This window comes from Syngnathoides biaculeatus, chromosome 13, assembly GCF_019802595.1.
Source record: "Syngnathoides biaculeatus isolate LvHL_M chromosome 13, ASM1980259v1, whole genome shotgun sequence".
NCBI classification, from domain to species: Eukaryota; Metazoa; Chordata; class Actinopteri; order Syngnathiformes; family Syngnathidae; genus Syngnathoides; species Syngnathoides biaculeatus.
The window spans coordinates 9,729,647-9,742,971 of record NC_084652.1 but is presented as its reverse complement, the minus strand read 5'-3'; the positions used below and the strand labels follow the sequence as shown (position 1 = coordinate 9,742,971).

The following is a 13,325-nucleotide window of genomic DNA, read 5'->3' as shown; positions in this document are numbered from 1 at the left end:
CCCTTTTAACATGGACCTTGGGAGTTGGTCACAGCAAACAGATGGAAAATAAAATGAATCTCCAATCTCGAAAACAGCCTTTGACCACAAACTCTTCTAAAAACTCAAATGTGAGTCGAAACTGTCTTGCACAAAAGTCTCCCAAATTTTTTAAGGCGGATGATAACAAGACAAATTCCAAACAATTCTTGGTTGAAAATGACTAAATTTTTCAGTAGCATTTTTTTTTTTAGTAGATGACAACTAAACCAGAATTAACTACAGTAAATATTTGCTGACGGGTCTAGCCGCACTGCCGGGCTTTTGAGTTACACTGACCGCACACACTAAAGGGTTTTGTTTAGTAAATCTAACACAGTGGCTTTGATTGATTTTTCACTGCTGTTAGGATACGGGCGCTACCGATAGAGCTCTAAAAAAGGCCAGCAGCATGTTTTATCCACATGGCAACAAGGAGCAGGGCCAAAAGGATTTGTCCCGAGCAGCGTGGAACTGGCGGTGTGACAGCTATTGATTGTTTGGAGGAGCTGCAGGGTAAAACTGGTGTCTTAAATGAGTTGAGGTATTCAGAGAGATTTCTTTGGTGGATTACTGAATACCTAAATTCTTGATTTGTATTATTCTGGAGCCATAATCTTGCACAATACATCATGCAGCCGTTGGTATTGTTCATGACTGCTTTCCGCAGAAGCGCAAACAATGTCAATCAATCAAAGCCAAACAACACCACATTTAATTGTGTTTATATCCAAAAGTCATAACTGGCTTGTTGTCTCGAACTCTGAACACACTCCTGAGAGGCCGTTTGCGCTGCACTCGAAGCCAGGGAGTGTTTTTAAAGAGCTTTGAGAAGTAGGTGAAAATGCATGTGAACGTAAGAGCTCAGTAGTGAACATATTACTCACAGGTTGTGTCTTGACTGTCTCCTGAGGCTTGACATCCATCTTCATCATCGCAATCGGCGGCGCTACCCTCCGTCTCACCGCTGCCCAGCTCCTCCCAGACCTCAGTCTGGCCCAGATTTGGAAATTTCTCCTGGGTCTCCTGGATGGCGAGCCCAACAAAACAAAAATCTCATTTAAAAACATTTCTATGAAATAATCCTGATGGGATTGGGGCTATCAAATATTCATTGAATCTGTTGGCTAGTTACTGCTTAGTGTATTACTAAAGACAATGACAATTGGGGAAGGAGTGCACGGTAATCACTTGAAACTTTTCAGTATTTGTGGCAGGGCTCTGTTTCTATCCGCCACAAAGGGCGGGGTATTTTTTGTACACTATTTGCAATCACAAATGGCCCATTTTAAAACAAAAATCTGAGCATATTCACAAGACGATGTTCACTCATACATCCACACAGTACTTCAAGTATCACATTTGGAGAAAAAGAAGACATTTAGATTAAGCAGAGCCCGGTTTAGACGGTAAATTATGAAAAGAGTTGGCAGATAAAATGTAGTCGAGCTGCCAACAAAGTGTCATGAGCAGTGAAACGCTATTTGAAATGTAATGATGGAGGGGCTTAAGAAGTGGTATAGCCGTGGAGAAACAAATCAATGACATGCCAATTTTTTTGGTTCTTTCATTTAAACTATACATTTAAAAGCTACTACTGTTACCTCATGCAGATGAATGCGTTTAATAAGAGTGACTCCACGTATATAACGTGATTTCAAAGATTAAATGTAAAGAAAATGTATAGCAAGGGTTGTTTGAAAGTGTTGTTTGTACAACTGAATCAACAACCCCTTAAACAAAAAAAAAAACAAAAAAAAACTTGCACAATCTGATGGAGACATAACCTTGGCTGCTGTTTGGGCAAATGGACCTTTCAGATGGCAACCTTAAGCTCCGCCCCTTAGCTATGTCCCACAAGCTTTCAAAATGGCGATTGCACATAACATGTTTGAAGTCTATTGCGTATTCCAGATAATATTGGAGTACGTTTTTTGCCAAATGCGTCAGACTTGTCCAACAGAGTTCTTCAGAGAAGTCTCAACAATTTTGTGCAAGGATATGTACACGGAATTAAGATTTTGGATGGAGCAGGACGCAATGTCAGAGTGACAGTGAAACGTTGGCGATCGATGTAAAAAAGTTTGACGCCTCACAAACTTCATATTGAAATCCAACAGAATAAATTAGTGGAATCGTACTGCGCATGAGTACTTTTTACTTGGAAAGATCACGTGTAATATCATTGTAGTCTTTATAAGTGGGTGAGTAAGTAAGTAAGTAAGTACTATTATTATTATTACTATGTATTCAAATAAATACACCTTCATTTGATATTGCTCGTGATCGAACCCAGTGCTCTGCCTTAAAAGTATGATGTGATAAAAAATGGGCAAATAGACATCTCTCTTGTATGACGTGGGGCATTTACCTATCCCTAACCCGACTCTTTGGCATAAAACATGACACACTTCATTCAGCAGGTCACTGATAACGCTAACAAAGTGAAAGTTGTTCTCCTGCAATGTATAAAGCACTGATAATAATGAAATCAAACTCAGAGAAGATACTTCTCCCTCACTTACCTACCTACTTACCACTTACCATCAGAATTGCACGTTCCCCAAGTGCATCAGAGGAACAATTTCTTCATAACATTAACTTTTCCAAGCGCACGCTACTGACAACCAACATTGCTTGTGGGACAATATGGTGAGAGGAGCGTGTCAAGCCAGGGTTTAAGACAATGCGGCTATCTGATTGGCCATTCTTGTACGACTGATTGACAGCTCGGAATGGTCCATTGGCGCATCAGAACGAACCAGCAGAGCCGAGATTATTTGTCGTCGCTTTCAGTAAGCACTCATCGAAGTGCATGTTCAGAGATATTCTTAATTAAAGGGGATGTATCACTGAACACATTAGAATTACTTGCAAATTAAGTAGGATCTCTGTGAGCAATTTGTTCAGATTTTTTTTTTTTGCCACAGTTGGCCGCCTGTCTGGGTGATCACTCTCTCTTCTTGGCCTGCCCACTCATTTGCATTCAATTTTATCTCCAGGGGTGACTGACACTGCATAGCCACCGCTAGGTAGCACTGCCTATTCTGTCCTGCTCTATTTGTTAAGAGTCGCGTATCTTCCTCACAGGGTGTGGCATTTCCTTCCCTAGGTATACAAATAGATCATATCTGCATGCAAAGTATGTAAAGTTACTGTCATCATTATGTTCTATCTTTTCTTTTTGTCTAAGCCCTCTCAAACTGCAACAGATGGGGTATGTCTCATCTCTGCTGTTGTACTGGCATCGTAAGGCAGATAGATCAACAATACTGTATGATTAAAGCCCGCCACACATAGCGACACAGACAAAACCGACTGAACTGTTGCACAATGTGTGGGGTTCGGCCACTAAAATTGAGTGTCTGACTGTGGGCCACTGGTTTTGCGGTGAGCTAATGAATGGTGTCGCAATGTCATCGAGGTAACAGCCAATCAAAGATATTTATGTGACCAGATTTTCAGCAACCCAGCCAGACCTCGGTCTCTGTTGCTGAAAGAAATCAATCATTGCCAAAAGCCTCTCAAAATATCCACACTCTCTCCTTAATCTCACTCTTTTCCATTTCTTTGTCACCATCTGCTTCTTTCTTGACAATTAGGCCATGTTTTTGTGGTTCAATAAGAAAATTGGAGCCTCAAAACTCGATACAAGGTAGCAGTTTTTCCGTTGCATCGCCCTGGCTAGATGCTCAATTGTGGTATTCAAACCCTTTGTGTCGTAGACCAAATACTCTCCGATGAAAATAACAGTTTCAATATTTTTTTTTCCCTTCAGGATGAAATGAATCATGACTCATTTCAGCCCGAAGCAACTTCCAATTCATTTTTCTTTCCTCCCTGCATGGGGCAAACAAATGGGACCACCTGCTGACCCATCCTTCTGACCGACGTCATGAAGGCAGCCTTTGTTCCATCACTTCACATCAAACAAGAAGCTCTCCTGACACAACAACAAAGTCGTACCTTTTTTAGAAGGTCGGAGGAGTATCAGGAATGTCAGATGTGAATGTAAAGTGGAATGCAACAAATAACTTGCCCTGTGCGTTTGGTTTAACGTGAGAAATCTCACAAGGCCAACGGTCGGATGCCACTCAAAAGACATGACAGGAAAGGTGACCATGAAACAGTCTTGCTGTGGTCTACTTTTCAATGAGCTAGCACGCAACAGCTCCCAAGGTGATAACCACTACATCTTATATATACACATGTAATTATTGCACAGTAGAGTTGAAAGACAGTGTGGCAAATGAGTGGCATCGTGGGATTTGCCCAAATAAGCCTGCTACTTTGTTTTCCATTGTGTAATGATTGAGTTTAAATATACCCATAAATCTGTTTTCTAATTCTAATTTAAATCCTAGTGTGTCCTATTGCGCCAGACAGCTGACTGTGGCTGTCCTTCCTCTGCTGTGTGGTAGAATGAAACACACTTCACCAAATGACCATTGATTACAGTTTTTTTTTTTTTTTTTCCCCCCTTGGGTATTAAGGAAGAATTTATTATTCCTTACAAAGCGAGCCACAAGTAGCCTGACTGAGGGAGCCAGGAAAAATAATCTCTGTTGCTGTTTCGGCAAGATAGCGGAATCGTTCATTGTAACGTTTCAAAAGAAATCAAGACTAGACTACGGTTGTTGTTGGAGCCAAGTATGACGGTCGTTATTCCGTATCAAGGTCCAGAAAGTGAGCCACATCGGCCGGGGCGCTCCACAGGTGTTCCACAGTCAGCGTGGTCGGTTTTTGAGCACAGTTGAAGAGATGATGCGTATTGTGGGGGGGAGCGGCGTCACACAACGGGGATTTGTCGACGATGTTGTTGTCGAGTAGATGCTGATAGTTGTTGAGCTTGTGACAACAGCCTGAACGAAGTGGCGATAGTGTCGATCTCACGGGCCGCAGGAGTTGTCTTTCGGATTCGGCTAGCCACCCAACACGGTGGTGGTGCTCATTCGAGATGGAGCTACTGTATGTGCCTGCACCGTGCCTCTCCACCCCTTGAGTCACCCAAAATCTCGAACCCCCAAATACGAATTGTCAGTAGACGACAGTATTTGTTGTTTGTGCCGTTTAGTAGACTGAAAGACTTAACCACACTAAGGGTTGAACTGGTTAGTCAACTAGTCGACTTTGCCATTCCGCTTCGACATTAAACACTTCAAGTGGACTATTCAGTAATCGTGTTTTTGGCATCTTATCTTCCAATTGCAGGGGTGCCTTCAGAATGTTTTGGGTCGGGTGACCGAAACCAATCCTTGATGGTGTTCGGGGGCAGCTGAAACAAATCTGACGATGGAAATGAACCAGTCAAATAGGGTAATGCTTCATTTTTTTGGGAGCCTGGCCATCAGCATGCTGGGCAACGGAACACAAAATGATGCAGGTCGGCTTGATGAAGACAAAAACGTGTGCAGGGCTCCCATTAATTAAAACGATCCATCTATTTTCTTAGCCGCTTATCCTCACAAGGGTTGCAGAGACTGCTGGAGCCTATCCGAGCTGTGAACAGGCAGGAGGCAGAGCACACCCTCAACTGGTTGCCAGCCAATCGCAGGGAACATAGAGACAAACAGCCGCACTCACAATCACACCTAAGGGCAATTTTAGAGTGTCCGATTAATGTTGCATGTTTTTGGGGGATGTGGGAGGAAACCGGAGAGCCTGGAGAAAACCCACGCAGGTATGGGGTTAACATGCAAACTCCACACAGGCGGGTTCGGGATTGAAGACGGGACCTCAGAGCTATGAGGCCAATGCTTTCATTTATCATTTATCATAAGTCTCAATGCCGGTCCGCCGAAAAATGTCTGTATGTACTGTAAAACCAGTCAGTGGCCCAAATAAGGATGAGGACTGCTGTACTGTGCTTAAAAAAAAAAAAAAAAAGACATCAATGATAAAATATCAACTTCGACAAGACTTTCATCACAAAAAATCTTTAGTCATTCAATCCCTAACAGACACACACACACACCCACACACCCCCAATGGAAATTAACTCACTTCCCCATTTTAGTCAACTCTTTAGTGATTACATAACTGTATTAAGTACATCAGTAGGTATCACTTTATTGAATGTCCTGCAACTAGAAAAAAAATTGACACAATTGATGAAAATTTGGTTCACTTTTTTTTGTTGTGGACTGTGCACTTTTGTGGAAGTTTTAAAGCTTCCCCTCGGGCTGTTTGTATAACATCTAGCCTTTTCAAAGCTTTTAAATGTAAATAGTAAGCTAGTCCCACACAGCTGTTTGAAAAGAAGCAGGTGGGTACCGTCGCTCTTGTGTGACTGACACACTTGCATGCCATTTAGCTTGGTGCTAAATTTAGCGTGGCATGTTACTCACGTAACAGTTTACGGCGCGCTTCGCAGGTGTACTCCAACTGGGAAATTGAGGGGTGGGGGGTAGATCAATACGCAACCCACTACTCACACGGGAATGCAACGCAACATCTGTTTGCAGCCACAACACTACCAACAACCACCTATGAGCGGGGAGAAATGTGACTCTTGTTAAAAAAATCTTGTTAAAAATCCAAATTATTCATGATGCACAACACTAAATCTTCTTGTTTTGCTCAATTTTTTTTTTTCAAAGTTATGTTGATCATCATGTTGACATCCTTTTCCTCACTCCCCGGCTCTGCCTGCTTGATTAGCTAACTAAGATGAGCTATTGATTAGGGAGTTCATGGAAGACACTGTAACCTTTGCGAAAAAGAGGAAGTATTTATACGCCGCATCAATCAGGATGTTTTGGCTTCTCGGAGAAGATCGAGAGCGCTGTTTTGCAAAAAGGCACCGAGATGAACCCGGTGACTTTTTCCTGCTTTCACGCTTGAAGAGATTCGGAGCATGTCCCATGAGTTCACAATTAAACAGTCAGCTCGACAACAGAATGTCGCGAACCAACACCATCCCTTAAGCGGTTGTGTGCTAGGCTAATAACAGTGCCTTTAAGCAGCATCCGTTGAACACAATGGTGCTTGGCCCAGCTGTCCTTAAACATTATAATAAGAGAGGAAATCAATTAAGGCGGCGTTGCTGTGGAAACCGGAGTTCTGCTGTCACAAAATTGCTGCTTGGCCACCGTCCAAAGCGGCTAGTTACTTTGTTTTTATAATGGTTGCGAAAGGGAAAACAGCCAAGTTTCCTGTTCGACTTTCAACCTCAAATTGCAGATTTCAAAGTCACACACATGGAAATCATTTTGAGGTTTTCCAGCAATATGGTGAAGAGGCAAAAAAAAAAAAGATTGTAATTTCCCACAAGAGACTCCAAGAAGAAGCGCAAAGTACGATAACCCAATGACTCCTTGCGTACTTTAAGTATCTGATGTACCACAAATGATGTGGGAAGCCAAGCCCAATGGTAATGATCCATAGAAAAGCAATAATATAATAATAACACTTATAACACTTCAGTACTCACACGTTATATCATTGTTCCTACCCACAGTACACCGTATCTTTTTGAAGATTATTTTCTTATGAGTTTCCACAGTATACTCACCTATGGTAATACCCGCAAATGTGGGAGGGGAGAGCATGTCATGCACTTGCTTCCCTACCACCAGTTCAATATGCTCAATCATAAAGTTAGACTTAATGACACATCAATTAACTGATCATTAAGTATTCGGTTGATTGTGTGGAATTGATTGTCATGCAGGAAAATGGAACGCAATACTTGGCTGCAACAAGCATTCACTGGATCCTATTTTTCTGTCTACAGGCGGCCATCATATTTAAGGGAAATTGCGCTAATCCCACACAGAAAATACTCGGTCGCATTATTCTGCTCCATATTCCACAAAAGAAAATTGTATCATTACGTCGTAGGTTACAGCATGGATATGATTGGAGACGGCAATTGCACTCTACCTCCTTCCCTATTTTTCCTCTGTCAAGTCTCCTTAACCACTGGAGATGGAATTTTAAGTGGAAAAAGAAAATCGCAAAAGGGCCTAGCGGCGTCCGGACAGTTTACGTATCTGCAATGCAAAAATATGACATCTGGAGAGGCTATATTAATAAGCTGCAACATTTACATGTGGAGGGAATGCACTTCAAAGAAAGGAGAATAATCAGAAATTTGGTTTTATCCAAGGAAATATAAAGCGGGAGGTGTACGCTTTTGTTAGCCGTCTCATCAGTCAAATTAGGGCTGTAGCAAACACCACGTGGAGTACAAAAAACACAATTTTCCAATTAAAAATGTCCTCAAGTAAGCGAAAGGCAGAGCCTTCTAGGCTAGAAAATCGTGGACATCGTCGGCACCGCAAAATCCTCTCGTGCTGCTGGTTATTCAACAAGTAAAATCTATTTGTGAGGATTAATGATGCGTGTTATGGTCAAACAGTTTTCTATAGAGTTAATTAAAATCAAGGCTGTGACTGGCATTTCAGACAACCCTTAGCTGTCGCTCTCTGTTGTTGTGGACTTGTGCACAATGCAGAACAACAAATTTGAGACAAGTACATTTCCGCCAGTGTCTTTTCTCCAAGTCAGCCAGAGGAGACAATAAATGTGTTACCCAACGGTGATTTGTTTTAACCTCGGAATATTTGAAGAGAAATCTATTGCACGCTGAAAAATCAAGCATAAACACGTTTAATGACTGTAAAAACCCATCAAGAGAGGGTTATATAAAGTACTTCGCTCAGCTGTGGTAGTTGCAAAAACATCTAACTGCAGGCTCCCCCCACCCCCCCCACCCCCAGTAAGAAAACATTCAGGTTAATCGCCTTGTGATTCATGTGGAGAAAATTATTCATGTGAACTTTTTGATTGTGCAGGCCATATTTACATATTCTTGGTCGACGATGTGTCAGGCAGCTCAATTCAGAAGATGACAGTTATGCAGTCGGATAAATGTACGTAACTGAGATTCTCACAAATACACTCGGGGTTTGCTCAAAATGACACTTGAGGAAATGTTCTACAGTTCATACTGAATGTAGTACATTAATACTCTTGTGTAAAGTTTACACTTTTTAATGTTCTTCTTTAAGATACGATCGGTCCTAAAGTTTCACCAATTAGCTTTTTAAAAATAAATAATATTGGCTTTAAAATGACTATCCAGAACATCAAATTAATAATTCATTATTTGAATTTCCCCAAAATAAATGAATAAAATATTCCCAATGTTCTTATTTAGATTTTCTAATATATGCAAGCATATTATACTAAACGGTGCATTAATTTAACTAGCTCATTCAGATTAGATATTTTTTTTTCATTTTGATAAGCTCTAAACTATGATTATTAGTTTAAATGTAATGAGTCTAGAACACGACACTCCGGTAAGTTACTAGTACTTTGCAGTCGAGGGTGAAGTTTTCACATGTTCCTTTGTCTATGTATCCTCTGATTGGTCAGTGACCAATCCAGGAAGTACCCCACCTATCACCCAGTTACCTGGTATTTGATCCAGCTCACCCACCACTTTCATCAAGAACTAAATGAAACTAAAATGAAGTAAAATTGCTCAGTGTATGACACAAAGAACCAAAGAGAATTGGGTTTTGTTTAAAGTTAAAGTAAATAACTCCTTTAGAAAAATATTCACTGACACATGGCTGTCGAACCTCATCAATCCATTTTCTAAAAATATTGGTGGAACTGGATACTGTACAACATTTGTGAAGCTCCATTCTGGAGATTCCACTTTGCCTCTATGAAATAAATGATACAAACTTTTTCCATCATGATATTTATACTTATATTTCTATATAAAGTTGTGGTAAAAGCTCTCCAGTGGCCTGCATGGACAAATCCCTAGTTTCCCTCTCTCTTTAAAAAGTAACAAGTGAGATGATTACAAATTTAGAAACCAGAAAGAGCATGCATTTAAAAAGAAGGTAATTTCTCAAGAGGTTGGCGTCACGCCTCGAGCATGTTCAAATAACGGTAGCGGGTCCCACACCCTTGCGCTGCAAGTCAGTGCAGGCTTGTGCTCTTAACCGTTTGTGACAGTTTATTGGCGATGAACTCTGCTAACCACCACCAGTCAATCACACTCACAAGTCATGCTTCACACCCCTTGCACTTGTCAGGCAGAGCTGACTGTGTCTGTTTCGAGTACCGGTATGTACATGCAAGTTTTCTTTGGCGCAACTCAGGCAAAAAAAAAAAAAAAAAACAAACAAAAAAACAGATAGCTTCAATTGATGAGTAATGTGTTATGTGAGTGGAGTTGTGAGCGTTTCTGGCGGTTGCATGTAACCCTGTCATGTTATTTTGCTGACATGAAGGATATCTCGCCCTTTGTTTTCTTTGCATTTATCACCTGCAAAATCATAATGGCCCGAAAAAAAGTTGTTTTCTTAAATTGTTTAACACCTAAAAATTGGCATTGCGAACGAGGTCCTCCACTAGGACAAATATAAATACTGTACATCTCTAGGCAGCACGGTGGCCCAGCTGGAAAGCGTTGGCCTCACAGTTCTGAGGTCCCAGATTCAATCCCAGCCCCGCCTATGTGGAGTTTCAATGTTCTCTCCATGCCTGCGTGGGTTTTCTCCGGGGACTCCGGTTTCCTCCCACATCCCAAAAACATGTTTGTCTCGATGTGCCCTGCGAATGGCTGGCAACCCGTTCAGTGTTTCCCTGCCTCCTGCCCGTTGACAGCTGGGATAGGCACTCCCCGCGACCCTAGTGAGGATAAGCGGCTAAGAAAATGGATGGATGGATGTACGTCACTACTCATAGTACGCACTGATACCGCTTCATTAGTCTGACAAACAGTATAACTTCTGTGTAGGAGCTATGTCAGTTGTGTGGGGATATTTTCTGGTAAAAGCAACATTGACAACACTTTTAGTCAACTGCAAATTATGCTCTGTAACGTGTTTCGAACCTTGACGGCCGCTGCACACTGCGTGGCTCCGGGGCAAGCCCCCCCCCCCATTCAGCTGTTGCATCAAGTAGAATGGAGAATGTACATCCCCTTTATGCCATAACAGTTTTACTGTGTCACAGTGGAGTTTGTCACACAGCTGCAGTGCGGCAAATCAAGTTTCAGTTGTCCTGTCGCCGGTTCATTCTCGAGAAGCAGTCTTGTATTTCTTTTTGATCACGTTAACACACAAAGGTAAGATAACATCCAGATTCCTTTTTGCTTATATCCACAAAATGAGATTCTTCACATAACTGAAATTACAGGCTACATTTAAAACATACGATCACATGTTAAAATAACAGTAGTAGTTAAAAAATTATGTGTTTTTTAACAATATTTGGTTCAAGTAAATCACATTTGAATCACAATTGAAGTAAGTAATGGCATCATCAAGTCGCATCTGTACTTGGGCTAAAAAGTGATATTGCGCATCCCTGGGACAAATATATTATACACTGATCTCGGGATATTTTACTGAAATAAAAACGTTATGTTAAATGGGGTTTCCAATGGAAAATGGAAAACCTACATAGCTAGCTGCCCAACTACATACCTACCTACCTACCTTAAAAAAATGTAAACTTGAATCCATGCTCAAACGGTCAGAAAAAAAAAAAGACTTCACAAGGGACTCCGCAATATTAATAATACTAACTAATAATTATATACTATAGTGCCTTTTAAGGGATCCAAAGACACTTAAATGATCAATTTATGATCATGTGTGCGTGCGCATGCATTCACGTATTCATGCTACTCAATCTATGTTTTCTTGAACAGATGGTCAGTGAGGATTTTTTTAAAATTTATTTATATCTAATATGTACAGTAAAGGGTGGTGTGGTGGCTCAGCTGGAAGGCGTTGACCTCACAGTTCTGAGGTCCCGGGTTCAATCCCGGACCGGTCTGTGTGGAATTTGCATGTTCTCCCCATGCCTGCGTGGATTTTCTCCGGGCACTCCGGCTTCCTCCCACATCCCAAAAACATGGAACATTAATTGGACACTCTAAATTTCCCCGAGGTGTGATTGTGAGTGCGGCTGTTTGTCTCGATGTGCCCTGCGATTGGCCAGCAACCAGCTCAGGGTGTACCCCGCCTCCTGCCCGTTGACAGCTGGGCTAGGCACTCCCCGCAACCCTCGCGAGGATAAGTGGCTAAGAAAATGGATGGATGGATGATGTCCATTAAAGCAGGATCATAGATTTTAATAAGAGGAGTGTTTCAGAAGTGCCACTGAAGCCTCTGTTACTAGGGGGTGGGGTCGGAATAGACCCACAAAACGTAAATGCAATTTAACTGCCATTGCAATATTATTATTATGATTATATGATAGCCATACAGCACACAAAATTCACACACAAATCATGTGCCACTGGTGGAAAAAAAAAAATTCAACAAGCCTTATCTTCCACAAGGACACGGCGTGCCTCAACAGCCGATCCAAGCACTGACGGGAAGCGCAGAGAAGGGGACAGCCCGCGTCTGTGTGTTTAAAGACACTCGGCTGTTGAACCTGGCCGGGCTGCTGGCCAAAGCACACGGCAACGTACCAGTCTCATCAATCACACACACAATCGGTCCGTTTATGATGCTGGAGCGTGTCCAACTGTCCTTCTGCAACGGCTCGTTGCCATTCGTGAAGCTCATGGAAACGTGTGAGCGTGTCAGAGAGCAGAAAATAGACGTGAGAGAATGATTTGTCTGCCTCCCCCCTCCCCCCCACCTCCTTCCACTGAGTGAATTACAATTGACAAACCGACATATCATCTGGTTTTAATACGTCCAGTGGAAACAAGCAGACCATTGTAAAGGAATTCCCATCCTAAACAGCTGGACAAATGGCTGGGAATCAAAAATCCACTTTGAGACATTTATTGTTCACATTAGCAATATTAACCAGACGAAAGGGAGACAGCGAGGCAGACGATAGTCAGAGGAAACAGACACACGAGGGTCATAACTCCGTTTAGGACCTGTTTCACTGTTGGTCAAGGAATTAGGTTTTCTTCTGTGTGTTATTATGTGCTTTTACATATTTGGCTGAACATGGATATGCCGTTGTAGCTGATATATGGCGGGGTGTCTGTGTGCGTGCGCGAGACTCACCTCACAAGCCAAACATTCTGTCGAGACACACCTGCCTGAATGCAAACTCACATTTCTTTCTGCCTACGCGATGAGTGCCGTACGAGGGGGAATATCACGGGTGGACGACGAGGAGCCGGAGTGTGATACGGCAGCTACATCACTTTTGCGCAATCCTCTTAGCGCCGCAGAGCACCGCTTGAGTCTCTGCTAGATACGTCTTAGCCTCACTAATCTTCAAGGTTGAGGTTATCAAATTTGGGGGGAAAAACAAAAACAGAAACACACACCAGTACATAGAGGTACCGTAATGTC

General features: G+C 42.0%; 1 protein-coding gene across 1 annotated transcript in view; it reads right to left on the bottom strand.

The window, feature by feature from the left end:
* LOC133510697 (glypican-5-like) overlaps window positions 1–13,325 on the bottom strand; it is a 126,060-nt gene that overhangs the window by 20,536 nt on the left and 92,199 nt on the right. The window contains exon 8 of the mRNA XM_061838929.1: window positions 906–1,044. Coding sequence (XP_061694913.1) covers window positions 906–1,044 — 139 coding nt within the window. The remainder of the gene's footprint in view (window positions 1–905; window positions 1,045–13,325) is intronic.